The 17,696-nt window shown below is 36.1% G+C and overlaps 1 protein-coding gene and 1 long non-coding RNA gene across 3 annotated transcripts in view; both read left to right on the top strand.

Annotated features, from left to right (window-relative positions):
• LOC135203126 (uncharacterized) overlaps positions 1-17,696 on the top strand; it is a 228,735-nt gene that overhangs the window by 125,657 nt on the left and 85,382 nt on the right. The window lies entirely within an intron of this gene.
• LOC135203124 (integrin alpha-PS3-like) overlaps positions 319-17,696 on the top strand; it is a 57,288-nt gene continuing 39,910 nt past the window's right edge. Inside the window, exons 1-8 of one of the 2 annotated variants that reach the window (XM_064232768.1) lie at positions 319-405; positions 1,528-1,797; positions 2,785-2,918; positions 7,307-7,425; positions 10,657-10,777; positions 12,040-12,156; positions 13,219-13,445; positions 17,363-17,569. In XM_064232768.1, coding sequence (XP_064088838.1) covers positions 1,565-1,797; positions 2,785-2,918; positions 7,307-7,425; positions 10,657-10,777; positions 12,040-12,156; positions 13,219-13,445; positions 17,363-17,569 — 1,158 coding nt within the window. In that variant the 5' untranslated portion in view covers positions 319-405; positions 1,528-1,564. Of the gene's footprint in view, positions 406-452; positions 596-1,527; positions 1,798-2,784; positions 2,919-7,306; positions 7,426-10,656; positions 10,778-12,039; positions 12,157-13,218; positions 13,446-17,362; positions 17,570-17,696 lie in introns of those variants that run through there. The other variant, XM_064232769.1, reaches the window with a different exon arrangement.

Raw genomic sequence — 17,696 nt, 5'->3', positions numbered from 1 at the left:
GTCATCCAAACCTGTATTCTCACACCCGACCATTTAATTCACTAGATTTAATTAACAAACATGTTGAGATCTCAGAATACTATGCGTTTCGTTTATTTTTTATAACGAACTGAAGAATTTTTAGATTTTTAATTTTTTATGTTAATGAGAATTTTGTATGTCAGTTCTGTATTCGCAGTAACTGAATAACTTGCCTCACACCCGCCCCCCCCCACCCCCCCCCCCCCCCCAAAAAAAAAAAGAAAAAAAAAAAAAAAAAACGAATGGAGAGCCGACCGAGCAGCTTCCCGTCTCATTTTTATTTCCCGAGACTTTACTTGTTCATTTGGCGTCGTGTTGTCAAGTTGTGTTTTGTGCTCTAGAAACGACGATTATTACCCTCATTCTTCGAACCTTGTCATTTTGGTTAGTTTTGAGTTACTTCGAGTTGTAACCACGTTTTGAGTGCTTCATTTTCATTCATCTCTATATAGAGTTACCCATTTTACATATTTAACCTTTGGTTATTAAATTAATTTTACGTTTAAATTCAGCAAGTGCGTTCCAGTATACCTCCATTTTATTTCAATTTCTCGTGATCCCATTTTATCGGATGGTAAATATACTATTATTATTATTATTAATATTATTATTATTATTATTATTATTATTATTATTATTATTATTATTATTATTATTCATTAGATGAAACCTATTCTTATGGAACAAGCTCACCAAAGAGGCCACTTGACTTGAAATTCAATCTTCCAAAGAATATTACTGTACTCATTAGGAAGAAGTAAGAGGTAAAGGGAAGTAGAGAAAGAAGAGACCCCACTCTGTATTGCTTTGAAGTAATTTGTAGAAACGACGTAACATATATCAAGCCCTCTGAGATCAGAAAATCAACCCGTGAGTCCTCGTTAAGATTTTGAGAGAGAGAGAGAGAGAGAGAGAGAGAGAGAGAGAGAGAGAGAGAGAGAGAGAGAGAGAGAGGCGAGTAACTTATGATGAGTTCATGTCAATATGGACTGCTCAGCAAGTTGAAGTACTTAATTGTGGTACTATTCATTAATAATATTAGTGTGTTATCCTCGTTAGCACTGGATTGGATTGAGAGAGAGAGAGATGCCCCCGTAATTTAGAAAACGCAAAGGTAGCTTTGGTGTGTCATTACGTGAAGCTTTCAGCGATTTTTGACCAATTAACAACATTAAGGATGCAGGCCACTTGGTTCATACACACTTTTTCGCCACATGGCTGCAACCTCTTTCAGTCCTTATACTGTACCTCCGTTCATATTTTCTTTCTTTCATCTTACTTTCCACCCTCTCCTAACGGTTGTTTCACAGAGCAACTGCTTTGGGGTTTTCCTCCTGTTACCCCTTTCAACCCCCTTACTGTCAATTTCCCTTTCAGCGCTGAATGATCTCATAGAACCCAGCGCTTCTTGGCCTCTGGCGGCCCTAAGTTCTATACTCAATTCAACCCAAATGGTAGAATCAGTATGAGATATTAATATGAACTCTTCTCCCTTTTTCGTGACAGGTTGGTCCGAAATCCGAGGCTTCGCGCGGAAGCAACCATGCCCCGATCGAGGGGCCTCTTTGGCTCGGCGGTGCTGCCATTTCCCGCGTCATGGGCGGCCGTTTGGCTCAAGGCCTTGGTTTGGCTAACCATATCGACCGCAACTTCGGCCTTCAACCTCGAGCCTGAATCTGCCCAGATTTTCTCGGACCCGACGGCTGGCACAGGACGCGAGTCTTACTTCGGATTCTCAGTGGCTTTGCAGAAGAACGCTCTGGACAATTCTAACTGGTAAGAGACCTCAAACTAGCGAATGGGTCTTCTGTTGTAACTCTCTTCGTCTAGAGCAGCTCAGTTACTCTCCATAACCACCTTCCTTACTCGCAGGTTCGCCTACTCCCACCCAAGCCACAGACTAGGCATATACTCTATTCTGTTACGCCTAGTCCCAAGCCACGGTCTAGGCATACTCTTTTCTGTTACGCCTAGTCCCAAGCCACGGTCTAGGCATACGCTATTCTGTTACGCCTATACTCTGTTTTTTTCCATCTTTCCACCCCCATGTGGTGTTTGCGTATGGTAACACTGCGTCCCAGGCTCTAGATAGTTATGCTATGTGTAAGTTTTAGGTAAATAAAAGGATATATGGGTGTACATTTGCAACTGAAAAGTGTTTTAATAATTTACTATATGCGAATTACACTGTTAATATTCGAAATAGGATATTATTGTAATTGTTGAATGTAAGCTAAATGTAACTATCTAAAGCCCGGGACGCAGTGTAACCAGTGTTGCCATACGCAAACACCACAGGTGGGTGGACAGATGGAAAAAAACCGAGTATAGTCCCAAGCCACAGTCTTATTCTATATACCTTGGGTCTAGGCATAAGCTATTCTGTTACGCCTAGTCCCAAGCCACGGTCTAGGCATATACTCTATTCTGTTACGCCGCAGGTCAAAGCTAATATGAGGTCATTATCACTTATACATCTATTTCTTACTTTTATTCCAGATTTTAGTAGCTCCATATTTTTCATATTTATCATATTTGTGCTTACTTTTACTCAGCGGATATCAAGACTGTTCCAGACGGAGATCGATGCAACACATTACTGGTGATAACAATTAGCCCGGAAATATGCTCTCTGTCTCTCTTTTTAGCCATATGAAGCATACAATATCCCTCAATCTCCTAATGCTCACTCTGTTTTGACCATGAATCCCTAACCTTGTTTTGGAATTAAAACTTCTTTTAAAAATACTGACCTCTGTTCAGGCTGGTAGTTGGCGCACCCAGGGCTAATTCGAGTTCATACAAACCGACTGTGGTAATGGAACCTGGAGCCATCTTCAAATGCAACCTGCAAAATGACACCATCCCTTGTCAAGAACTTCGGATTGATCAAGCAGGTGGGAATGGCTACAATTAAAAAAAAATTGTCTTATGAATAACCTATGGCTATTTCTGTATCGTGTAAACATTTCTCGGTTTTTTCTGTGCCTTGTATACCCATTTTAAATAGCTTGCTCTAAGTATTTACAGTAGGGAAAATGCTCTTCATTTACTCATACATCAAATGTGATGTTGAAATGTCTGTACAAAACAGGATATGACACTCAAATGTTACTCGGTACAGAAAGTTTCCTTAAAATGTTTACGCTTCAGAAATGTAAATAACAAGAGAGCTTTCAATATGTGTCCCGTACTATACAAAATACATCCTTCAGGTGCTCACTCAATAGGCAAAAGTCTTTAGATCTTACCATTTTACAGATCCTCTTATAATGAACAATACAGAAATACCCTTGGAATATTTAATGCATTCACTTATTTCATTAGCTTCTAAACTTTATAGTGGTCCGCTGCTGCTTGCCTCAGAACTATCCATGTCAAAGCCCACTAATAAAACAGGTCTCAGGACTAAGATTACCTTAGTCAACGTTTATGCCTATACAGCTATTTTACACAGCTCTCATCTTGAACACTCGCCATTCTACTGCCGTCACTTGAATTTGCTTAGACAGTGATGGAAGTTCTCAGAATTTTCAAGTGTTGATAAGTTGCCATGTCTCGTTCTGTGAACGAGAGACCGCTGCCTTCCGGTTATTACACAAATGACATTTTCCCTTCACTTATACAAAAGAAGCACAGGAAAGAACAAGTTAGGGATAATTTAGTAACTATTGCTTTGCTCTACCCTGTGCTCCTCTTTGTACAAGTGGAGGGAAAATGTCGTTGGTGTAATAACCAGAGGGCAGCATCTTCTTCTTCACAGATTGAGACATGGTTGCTTATTAATACTTTGAATAATTTTCAAAACGCCCATAATTGTCAAAGCAAATTCAAATGACAGAAATAGGATGACGAGTGATGAAGACTTAAATGTGCAAGGCAACTGTAGATATAAACACTGACCAAGGTGGCTTTATTCTATAATAAGGCCTGCTTTATTAGTGAGCTATGGCCCGTTTTAATACGGTCTGTGGACCGAATGATAGTTGCTGGTGATCTGTTGCCTATTTACTTGAAGACTGCACGTTAGAGAAGTAGGTGACATACAGAAACATGGCTGTGAGAGTGTCTGTGCCATAGAGGGTCAATAATAACTGGATATCCTATAGTAGATTCACTTCAACCGTGCATTTGATGTCTATAGGTCAGTTCCTTACGTCGTTCCTGATTGGCTGTTGATAAGCCAGTCACAGGGCTGGAAACTCGCGGTCTCTCGAGAGAGTTCACATAGGCAGGATGTATGTTCCACCTCTCCTGAAAGACGTATCCCTCAGGAGAGGTGGAACATAGATCCTACCCATGTGAACTCTCGAGAGACACAGAGTTTCCAGCCCTGTGATTGGCTTATCAACAGCCAATCATGAGCGTCATAAGGGACTGGCCTAGACATCAAATGCATGGTTGATGTGAATCTACTTTAGTACTATGTAGTGTGGTGTGCTTTGGCTCTCCTGTTGGAGCTCCCTTACATTGCTGAGCCTGGAGATGAGATATCAAGCAAAATTCAGGCCACCTTTAGGGGAGCCAAGTATGCCTTAAAATATGGGGATCATTGTCCCACTGAAGAATATACAGTAGAGCTTCTCAAGTTCCTGCTTTGTCGGCATAATGGTCACCATCAGGAGCACTGCAGAGGACCCAAAATGTGCGCAAACTGAAGCAGGAGACATTAAACCAAATAATGTCCGCAGAAATTCAAGAAAGGTGAACCTATTACTCAAAGTGCCCTAACTGTCCACAAGCACATTATGCTAGATTCAAATGACCCGGAGAGAGATTGGCACGGATTGCACAGTTAAGAGCAAACACCATCACCAAAGCCTCAAGTAACCGCTCAGCAATTGGCAGTTCGAGAAACATGATACAAAACAGTCTAATCACCTGCGAAAAACCACCTACAGATCGGAAAAACATCAAACCCTCTGTCCAAATCCACATCTCTTAACCACAGCCCAAACCACCCCAACATCCAACAGTAATACCCCTTACCTTAGGAGCTCTAAATATCCTTTCAACCCCAACCTCTCGTAGAACTTTGAAAGGTTATCAGCGACGTTATTGACACACTTCCTGTCCCCAAACAAAAAACAGGAAAGACACTGGAGACATCCTTCACACTATCATGAAAGAATCTTAATTATCTATCGTTCATGAAGCCAAGACCCCATGCCGAAAATTTTATTAACAATGGTCTTCCACTTCAACTGTTACCACTTTTAACAACAAAATCATAATTATACAATTACATTCTCCAGATCTCCTTAAAAGGGCAATCACAGGCAAAGCCATTCACAATACTGACATCACGCGGCTACCTTGATGGATTCAAAACTTTACGTCCTTCCTCTCAGGCAGGCCAAAAAAAATAAAAAAAATTATCCCATTAAGAATCTATCCTTCTCCTCCATCAACCACCTACCACTGAAAGATTAACGCTTGGAACTTTCGAAACTTGGTTACCAGTAAATGAGACGTACATTATGATATATCTCTAATAAATGCTTATATTTCTTCATACTAGCTGTCTATGACTCACTGGTGTATGTCTCTTCTCCCATAATGGCCACCTGAGGGTTTAAAGGGGGGGGGGGGTTCATTGCCTAATGACCATCGTTTCACGTCTATGTCATTAAACTAACCCATTAATCTAATGATAAAAAAAAGAGCCTGTGTTGGCATAAACAGCAGTAGCAGCTAACAAGTAAATTTATTTATCAGCATTTCCTGTGTGAGATTCGTTACTGAGTGAACAGCAATAAGCTACATGGAAGCCCGTAAGACATTAAGTTTGAAAGTGAATAAGCATTTTATTGGCGTTGTCTGCAGTATGTATACATTTGAGGGCCATTTTCCTTTGTGGCATAAATATCTCGTGAGTCTTCTATGTTGTCTGAGCCCTTGAAAGCCTTATTTTCATCTTGAATAAAGTTTCTGAAGTCTTCATTTGCCTGTAAACATCAGATGGCCATTTACTCAACTGTGTAAATATTTTAATCTCATTTTCTAGTGTAAATAGTGAAAGGTATGTTTTTATGTAATAGTATAAAGGTAGATTTCTACACCAAATCAACATTTGAAAATAACCAGTATTACCCATAAAATTATATAGTTATCAAGGGTTAGGCGCCCTCCCTCGTTCAGTCACATGATATACGTACTGCTATCTGGTATACTAACAGCTACAAAAATGATCGTACTCGGATAAGGGTCTTCTATAACTACTTGTAATTAAGAAGTTACCTTCATCCATATAAGTTACTATAGTAGATTCATATCAACCATGCATTTATTGTCTAGACTCTAGGCCAGTCCCTTACGACGCTCCTGATTGGCTGTTGATAAGCCAATCACAGGGCTGGAAACTCTCACTCTCTCTCGAGAGAGTTCACATAGAGTTCGCCTCTCCTGAAAGACGTATCCATCAGGAGAGGTGGAACATAGAACCTACCCATGTGAATTCTCGATAGAGACTGAGAGTTTCCAGCCCTGCGATTGAGCGTCGTAAGGGACTGGCCTAGACATCAAATGCACGGTTGATGTGAATCTACTATAGCAGTAAGCTATCTTTAATTACTATATAGTCTACTTGGGGCGTGTGCTAAAATCTACAGTCAAATAGCGTGTTGTTTCACCAACGAAAATTTAAATATGCTATATTTTATTAAAAATAATTGTTCTGTACTGTTTAACATGCACAGGATTTATTTTCTTCATTTTCATTCTAACCTAAAATTCCTGTATCTTGAACTCAACATAAAACACCTTCTCCAGACCTTTTTAGGCTTTTTCATAGGCCTTTTCTACACCCCCCCCCCCGCCCCAACAAGAACGACAACAGCAAGAACAACAACAATAACAACAAAGTAGTCTGTAGGCTTACTCCCCAAGTAAGAGAAAAGAGGTTTGTTCACATTAGTGTTGGAAAATGACATATGCTGAAGATTTTTTAAAAGTAAAGGAAAATATCCATTTCTATATATATATATATATATATATATATATATATATATATATATATATATATATATATATTACTAAAACAAGTTGGCATAAAAAAATACCATTTCCACATAAGACTGATTTCAGTGGACTAAAACAGAGCCAGTAAAACAGCTGAGAGACAGGTGCAGATATCAGTGAGAAAAAATGAAATACAAGAAAGGACAGCCATATGGGAAGATCAAGACAAACTTCCATACCCACTAACCTTGGTTAGATATGTAGCAAGAGTTGCCCATCCTATCAGCCTTCGAATTAAAAATCAAAATCAATTTCTTTTTTACAGGTATTTGTTCTACAGTAAATTGGCGATACCTTGGGTGCCTCGAACACATGGACTTTGGTTGGCTTGGTTCATCGCTAGATTCGCAGCCTTCCCGTAAGGACAACAGACAAGCAACTGCTGTGAGTAACCCAAATCAAACAACGCAGTTATTTCAAGCGCTTGAAATTAAAAGGCATGAGCTGAATATCAAAATACATTAAATGTGAAGAAAAAAAAATTAGTCCTTAAGTATCTTTCATGTAATCCGATATCTGCTGCCAATTGCTGACCACTAGAAGGGTTTGGTGAAAGAAAAAAGGGTGGGGGGCCAGTCTCCTTATTCACTATACTCTGTTTTTTTCCATCTGTCCACCCGCCTGTGGTGTTTGCATATGATAACACTCCGTTCCGGGCTTTAGATAGTTACGCTATGTGTAAGTTTTAGGTAAAGAAAAAGGATATCTGGGTGTACATTTGCAACTGAAAAGTGTTTTAATAATTTACTGTATGCGAATTACACTGTTAATATTTGAAATAGGATATTGTTATTATTGTTGAAAGTAAGCTGAATGTAACTATCTAAAGCCCGAGACGCAGTGTTACCATACGCAAACACCACAGGCGGGTTGACAGATGGAAAAAAACAGAGTTTAGGTGGTTTTGTTTTTATTGCATCTCATCATGAAGCCTTGTTGTTCCTTTACCGATTCTGTAGAGCATTTTACGCCCTTTCTTTTGATGTATATTATTATGTTGGGAATCCGTTCCCTCTATGTAATATTATTCATGTATATTCGTCTGTGAAGGAACACATTCACAGCGGGGGCCCTGTCCCTTTTTGTTTATGTTTGTTCGTGCGTGCGTACGGACACTAAGTTTCCATATGCACCCGTCTATGTCAACCCAGTTCTTCTGTAATAAATATTAACTACAGGTTGCTCTTGAGCAAGAGCCCGTGCGGACATAAAGCCAGCTTAATCTTCAACAACAACTAATAAATTATTAGTACCCAGCTACATGTCTTACTCTCAGGTCCTCACAGTTTAATCAGACCATAGAGATAAAAGTATTATTTGTTCTGCTCTATCCTCTTCCACAGTAGTTCATTTTTCTCTTTACCTCAACATCTTCAAACATAAACAAGTTAAGCTGTCACAGCATATAACGTGCATTGTATGGAGAGCAGCAAGCAGTTGTAAGGACAACGCTTTTTCTATATTTTTATTGTATCTCCTTATCAAGCCGCGTTGTTCCTTAACCATTCTACAGAGCGTTCCCCGGCCTTTCCACCGATGTATAACTCGTGTAATTTCATTATTTGCATATCTTATTATCGTTAAATGTAGTATGTCTCCGAGAAAACACAAATCCTTCTGGACCTGACCCAGTTTCTCTCTGTTCAGGTAGGATACTACATATCCGTCCGCAGCCTCCTTTACAGCTTGTTTACCTACATAATTTATCCTACGGGCTGCTCCAGGAGCAAAAGCCCGTGCCAGCACAAGGCGGGCTTAATCTTCAACAACATCAACAGTATTATCTATCAGTACCCAGCTACCTGTCGTACTCTCTGGTCCTCACACAGTAATTAATAATAAATAATAATAATAACAATATCCCTGAAAAAGTTCTATTCAAATTTGCAAAAGTCTATTTTATCTTCAGGTCTTCCTGTTAACATGATGTTTATTGGCTGTAATCCTTTTTTTTTCATCAAATTTCCCACTTTTGAGGTACAGCATGGAACGAGTTCTCTCCCCACCCTCTCCTTGCTGCTCTCTTTTTCCCCACTAGATATTCATTCACATCAATCTTCATTTTTTCTGTCACCTCATAGTAGTCTATATCCCGTTACTTCCCTACCTACTACAGCATCAGTGTCACTAGTAACTTACAATCAATCATTGAATTCCCTTGTACTATTCCATCAACCTCATATAATTAGCCTAAGCCATCTCAATCTTTGAGATCTTTGTCCGTGATTAGTCTTTCAATCTCCTTTTGGATAACTTGATATGAGACCAACAGTCACCGGCTATCTCAGTGTGATTCCTATAGTAGATTCACATCAACTGTGCATTTGATGTCTATGCCTGTCCCTTACGACGCTCCTGATAGGCTGTTGATAAGCCAGTCACAGGGCTGGAAACTCTCAGTCTTTCTCGAGAGTTCACATGGACAGGATGTGTTCCACCTCTCCTGAGGTATACTTTTGGAAGACGTATCCCTCAGGAGAGGAGGAACACACATCCTGCCTATGTGAACTCTCGAGAAAGACAGAGTTTCCAGCCCTGTGACGGGCTTATCAACAGCCAATCAAGAGCGTCATAAGGGACGGGCATAGACATCAAATGCAAGGTTGATGTGAATCTACTTTAGTATTTCCTTTTTTTGAAATGCTGGTGCTTCCAGCAGAAAAGTTTGGTGCTCTCATCCTACTCAACGATATTCTTCATCTCTTCTCCTATAGGCCTAGGCTTTTCAAAGTTGGCAGCTTGATTAGACTTCACTAAGCTTGTCAAAGTTGGTAGCCTGATTAGTCTTTACTAGGATTTTCAAAGTTGGCAGCTTTATTAAACTTTACATTAAACAAACCAGAAGATTTCTGACCATATGCAACAAGTCAGAATTGCAAGAAGAATTGGTTCAGAATGTTGTACAGTTGATCCCTGGAATTCACAAGGGATAAGGACCACAAATTCCGCCCCCACCCCCATAGCTAAAATCCGTGAATACTTGGTGCCCCTCTGAAAAGGCTTACAACTGCCTATTTTGGTAGTTTTAACATGAAAAATGTATTGAGTCACGGAAATATAAAAATGAAACATTTTCCGCCAATAATGTGGATATACAATCTACAGAAAAAATCCGCGAATAGGTGAGGCTACGAATCCAGAACCGCAAATAGACGCGAGTCGACTGTAGTATATTATCTTTGCTAAAATTCTTAAAAGAATGACGACGTTTCACTCTGCATCATATTGATTTTTACTAACGTACATGGTCACTGAAAGTATGTAGTACTATCCTTTTACTTTGCTCAAATCATTCTTAAAAACTTTCCAGATTTTGTTTAAGGAGACTGGCACACATTCTGCATATTTTCACGAGTTTTGTATTCATTCCTAGATAAATTTTTATTTTTCCAGAAAAGAAGGTACTACATTAGTTTCAATTACATTCTTAATAATATTAGAATCCAGTCTTTACCGAAAAATCAATATATTGAATTAAAGGTAAACGACATGGATTTCTGCAACGTATGTCTACGTCATTGTTAACTGATATCCAAGAAATACAAATATTTCAGAAACATTTGTCCATAATTCTCTTCCAGAAAGCATGTAATAGTATTTGGGTCATTCCAACAGACATGTGCTCCCCGGTGGAAGAATAGATTGGATAAACTATCACAAATAAATGGAGCATGCTATTGGCTTAATGCTTCACTTCAAGATAGCCCAGCTCACAAATTTCTTCCACTCAAGGACGGTAAGACGACAGTTTTTTTTTCTGCATATCCTAATTATTGTTCATTTTGAGATGCAAGTATCCTGACTGCAATTTCACTAAGGACAGTCCCAGCCACTCATATACAGGGTATCCATAAAGTCCCAGTACCATTACAGGTATTTTTATTTTTTTACTGGAACTTTATGGACTCCTTGTATTTACATCAAGAAGTTTACCCTACAGTCATTCCTTGTGGCTGTTAATGCTTAAGCACTCTGTAAGAAAAGAAAAACATGAATATTTTAAGACGAGATGATCGATAATCGAAAAGCCTTTCAAATAAGCTGTGTGCAACATAGGTCTACTACAAGTCTCAATTTTTTACAACCACTAAATAAGGAGCCTCAAGGATCCCATTATGCTCTCAGAATGGTGGAAAAGGAGATTTTTATTCTTTTTGGACATTTGTGTGTAGAAGATTACTTACTGCTGCAGATATGGCTGACAAAGTAACGGTTGTATGATGAAACACATCTATTTATTATTTCTTATCCCAAATCAAATTGACCGTCCAAATTCAACTCTCGCATGACTCTGCGGTTGGGTAAATCTACTGAAGTATGTTGACTAATCAATACAATTGTCTTAAAATCCATATCTGAATGTATGTGATAAAATAATTCATCACTGACACCTACCCCCACAAAAAAATATTTAATGAAATGTTTTAGTATGAAACTGTCGATTCAAAAAGCTATAATTAGCAGTAAGAATGAATCCAGAAATTTGGGCAATAAGGCCAAACAACGGAGCACTTTCAGCCATTCTTATGAGAGTGAAAGCAGGAAGTTGGAGTGCTTGAACAGCAAGATAAAAAGATCCAGAAAATAAAAGTACTGAATTACAAAGATTTATGGGTGAAACTTGCATCCTCATAGTTGCACAAAGAAGTACCAGTAGAGAGGTTGGGCAGCAAAATGGAAAAAAAGTAGTGGGAATGGATGGGTATATAATTAGGGTCATGAAATGACAAGGAATTAAAATTCTTATTCAAGGCTTGGTAAGAGAACTTGACTTTTTGAGTTAAATTTCAATCCATTTTCACAGAATTTTCCAGCATATCCAAAATACAATAATGTACCAACACTCTCGACCAAAATGGATAACTAAAAATTCTTCACATCAAAGGCAGCAGGGAGTCCAAAACAAAATACTCTAAATAGATAGACTGACTGCACAGTGTGAAATTACGTCAGATGATTGAATAGTAAATTTTAATAAAATTCTTTTCCATTTTCTAGTTTTCCATGAAGACGACCGATATTACTACTCAATGGGACAGGCTGGAATGTCTGTCCACTTTCCAGACAACCAAAAGGAAATGATCATTGGTGCTCCAGGCCTCCACTACTGGGAAGGTAAGTTTCAGGTCTTTCTCTTGGATAGGGTAGAGCAGAGACAACTGCTTGGCCCAGTACTTCCAGTATAGAAACTGAGGAAGGAAAGATACAAAATGGAAGTGGATATCATTTACAAATGACTGATTGGCCAGACTCAACTATACACAGTATAAGTAATAAATCATAAATAAGTTAAGATTTCTAGGTATGCTGATTTGACTCAAATGCTAGTGGCCATGACAGGGGTCGTCATCAATGACAAATAAGTGCAACTCAAAATCATCAGCAAAAATTTGCAACAAGACTGCATGCACAGTCCCATTCACTAAATACACAAAAAAAAAAATCTCCAAGGGAAAGCTATTGCATTTTAAACCTCTAGAAATTACCAAAAACCATTCATCTTCGCACAATACTATTGTTCTACATGCTTTTACCTGTTCACCTCATATAGTGCCTTCAGTACTGACAATTATAGCTAAACCATAGTAGTTATTGTAAATTTCAAATGAGCTTTCTAAGGCTCCAAGTTCCAGATACTTTCTAGAAAGTGCCAACATTTACCCTCTTGATCAGCATCCTTCTCTCTAAAACAACCCTGATTTCCCTTTCAGTGAAGCTGGCACTGATATCCTTCCTTAGATAGTGATATGCCATTTAAAACAGTCACAAAAAATTAACACACCATTTGTTTTTCAATGGAACATAGAATTTTGACCCAAGGCCAAGCGCTGGGACCTGTAACGGCATTCACCACTAGTATTGGTTTAAATCGTTTAAAAACAATCTTTATAAATATGTTAGCTGAGAAGAGATGAGCTACACAAGCTCAAAATATCAAAAGCTATAAGTCTGAAAGATTGCTGGATCAATCCGTCCCAGTTTCTGCTCTTCAGTTTTACTGTGCTAAGTTTTCTCTCTTGTGAAACCTGGTTTGTGTACAACTAGCCCTGTTCAATCTTGTGTCTCACATAAATGCAAAACTTTCTATTCTGCTCCTTGCTCACAGCATATTTGATTCTGTTCTTTGCCCACAACAGTTGATGAGATTAATTTTGCCGTCTCTTCTTCATTTTACAGGTGGTGTAATCCTCATGAGAGATGACACTATTGTGCCTTTTTATCCTCTTCGAAGGCCTACATTGTCCGAAAACAGGATGTTCACTTCTGCCTTGGTGCCTGATCAAGAACCCAGTTTAAGCTACTATGACCTCTCTGGATATGCTGTGACATCTGGTAGATTTTTCGACAAGGATCAGCTGCTTTATGTCACAGGCGCTCCTAGGGGAGCAGAGATGCATGGAAAGGTCTTGTACTATTGAGTTATGATCACGAATGTAATGTAATGTAATGTGATATATATATATATATATATATATATATATATTATATAAAATCTATATAATATATATATATATATATATATATATTATAATATATATATAATAATATATATGATATAATATATATATATCTATATATATATATCTATATAATATATATTATATATATCGAGCTACAATGTCCTTTAATATCTAATTCGCTCTACCTCTGAGTTAATATATTTTCATATATGCTTAACTGAAGGGGATTTTTTTTCTCGATAATAGACTTGCCTGGACCTGGGCACAAACCCATGGAGCCTTTCAAATCCAGGAACGTCAGTGTAGTAGGTAAAAGCTTCACTGACGTTCCTGGATTTGAAAGGCTCCATGGGTTCGCGCCCAGGTCCAGGCAACTCTATTATCGAGAAAAAATTCCCCTTCGGTTAACCATATATGAAAATATATTAATTCCGAGGTAGAGTGAATTAGAAATTAAAGGACATTGTAGCTCGATATATGTATATGAATCACGGAAATGTGATATGACTTTTATATATATATATATATATACACACGGCAGTCCCTGGGTTACAACGGGGGTTCCTTTCTTGAGACGCACCATAAGCCGTAAAATGTCATAAGCCAGAACATCGTCAAAAATCCTAAGAAAACCTTACTTTTAATGCTTTAGGTACATTAAAAACTATGTAAACTGCATTCTTTTAGCATTTTTCATCCAAAAAATCTTCAAATATTGATTGTTTTGCATTTTTGGAGACCTTTCTTCTACCAGATTGGTGTTGTAAGCGCCATAACCCTGGAAATAATTTCAGATAAATATAATTGTAAAGTGTTGTAACCTCGGAACGTCGTAAGCCGTGTGTATGTATGAGTAATTATATATGTGTATTATATATACGTATGTTTGTTTATATATGTATGTATGTATGTATATATATATATATATATATATATATATATATATATATATATATATATATATGTGTGTGTGTGTGTGTGTGTATAATGAATATATAATATTACTACAAATACATTTATATATAATATATATATTGTATAGAATATACATATACAGGCAGTCCCCAGTTATCAGCGGGGGTTCCTTTCCAGGGGTGTGCCAAGAAGCAAAAACCACCATTAACCGAAGCTCAGTGATTTATGGCGCCAATAACTGGTTATTGGCATCATAAACATCCTTATGGCGTTGATAACTGGAACTTGTCCCATTATGACACCATAAATGGCCGATTTTATAGTGCTAGACAAGCACCATAAAACCGGATCGCCAATAACCAAGTGTATGACGGGATTTCCGTTCTTGAGACGCTGTAAGCCAAAAATCGTCGTAAGCCGGAAATTCGTCAAAAATCCTAAGAAAACCTTACTTTCAATGCTTTGGGTATATTAAAATCTCTGTAAACTGCATTTTTATTGCATTTTTCATCAAGAAAAACATTCAAATATTGATTATTTTGCATTTTTTAAGTAAAATTTCATCTGTCAGATCTGCATTGTAAGCGCTGTAACCCTGGAAATAATTTCTGATAAATATAATTGAAAAGCGTCGCAGACTCGGAACATCGAAAGCCAAGGCCGTTGCAAGCTGGGGACTGCCTGTACACATAAAAACACACACATATATATAAACACACACACACACACACATATATATATATAGATATTATATATATATATATATCTCGTAAAATAATAAACCTGGTAACACCGATCACTTTATTCTTCTAGCAAAAAATGAATGTTATTTTTGAGGGTGAATGAATTGACACAAAATAATATGCCAGCTGTGTGATGTTTGCGCAACCATAGTGTGCGTGAAATTCCCATTTTTTATCGTTCAGTTTGAGGTTGGCTACTGACTGCCACTCTAACAGCATTTCAATTTCATGCGTGACCACACGATTGTTCGCCCCAAATTTTCACTGTGTTGCACTGTGAGGCCATTTTCACAAGACGTTCTTATATTTTACCAAGTTACACATATTTTTTCTAATGTAACAAATTTGGAGTATATTTATTGTAAATTCTTTTGTAAATTTACTGATTTCGAAGGTGCAGTGAGTTTTTTTTATTATACATGTCTTTTCTAATATTTCTAATGCATAAATTATATATATATATATATATATATATATATATATATATATATAATATATATATATATATATATCATATATTATATATATATAGCTATAGATATAGATAATAGATATATACACCACATATAAATTTAATATATATAATATATATTATATATATATAATATATAATATATATATATATATATATATATAGATATTATATATATAGCTTAAGAATAGATATAGATATATACACATTATACAGTTTATATATATATATATATATTATATATTATATTTATATATATGCATCACTAAATATCCGGAAAGCCGAAGACACATGGATGTTTTAAAAGAAGAATTATTCATTAAGAAACGTTTCACACATGACTATGTGCATCATCAGTCTGAAAAGTGACAAAATAATAAAATTAAAATACTAAAAATACACAGGATTCTTAAAATGACAATTAAAACACATTAAAAGATAAAAAAAAAAGAAGCAATGTAAAAACTACTGCTGTTACACCAACCTTCTGGTACAACGGAAGAAGATAGAATGACCAAAGAAGGAACCCAACCTCCATGACGACTGTGCCAGATATAGTTGAGCTGAAGAGCAACCACTGTTTAACGATGGAATGAGTCTTTTTATATATAATGACTAAGGTAGTCAGATAATCTGCATCCTTAGAATACCCTAATACCTTGCTTCTATTTTTTTATCTTTTAATGTATTTTAATTGTCATTTTAAGAATTCTGTGTATGTTTAATATTTTAATGTTATTATTTTGTCCTTTTTCAGAATGATGATTGACATAGTCATGTGTGAAACGTTTCTTAATGAATAAATTTTCTTTTAAAACATTCATGTGTCTTCGGCTTTCCTGAAGTGATGTTTGAGGATCATACTGCAGATATATATATATATATATATATATATATATATATATATATATATATATATATATATTTACAGGTACACAATCCTTTATATACTACATACATACACATACACACACACATATGTAAATATTAGTATTATATATATATATATATATATATATATATATATATATATATATATATATATATATATATATGTGTGTGTGTGTGTGTGTGTGTGTGTGTGTTTGTTTGTGTATGTATGTATTTATATAAAGGATTGTGTACCTGTAAATATATATATATCTATATATATATATATATATATACATATATATATATATAGAATATATAATCTATATATATATATATTTATATATATATATATTATATATATTGATATATATAGATATATATCTATATATATATATAGTATAGACATATATATAGATATATATATATATGATATATAATATTTGTATAAAATATATATATCGATATATTATATATATATATATATATATGTATATATATATCATATATAGTATATATATATATAGTATATATTATAGTATATATATATTATATTATCTATATATATCTATGAGATATATATATTTATATATTATATTATACGTATAGTATCTATATCTATATATTATATGGATATATCTTATATAGATATATTCTATATATATATTAATATATATATAATCCTATATATATATATATATATATGTGTACATCTTTGGCTCCTGGGTGGTCCGGTTGTGTCCATATAATATGAAGTCAGATAATTGATGGATTAACATGTGTGCTTAATCAGTAGCGCACACAATCTTTTTTTGCCTTCAATACAAAATCACAACTAACATAAGGAATCACAATTCCAGGTACTGATATTTTCCTTCTCAACCTATAAATCTCTGAATATCTGGACTAAGTACAAAGGCAGTCAGCTGGGAGAAAACTTTGGAGCTGCCCTTATTGCTGCCGATGTGAATGGAGATGGTTTAAGTGACCTCATAGTTGGAAGTCCAACATACTCTGAGCCAGACAAGCCAGATGTAGGAAGGATTCAAGTTTTCACGGGAAAAATAGTAAGATGTATTGTTTTATTTCTCTCTTTTTTTTTCACAACACAAAGGACTGGTACCCCAAAATTAGGAGTGACTTTACACAGTGAGAAGACAGGACAGTAATCTTACCAGATCCATCCTCTAACTG

This window comes from Macrobrachium nipponense, chromosome 33, assembly GCF_015104395.2.
Source record: "Macrobrachium nipponense isolate FS-2020 chromosome 33, ASM1510439v2, whole genome shotgun sequence".
Lineage (NCBI taxonomy): Eukaryota > Metazoa > Arthropoda > Malacostraca > Decapoda > Palaemonidae > Macrobrachium > Macrobrachium nipponense.
The sequence above is the reverse complement of the archived record's forward strand: the minus strand, read 5'-3'. Positions and strand labels throughout refer to the sequence as shown.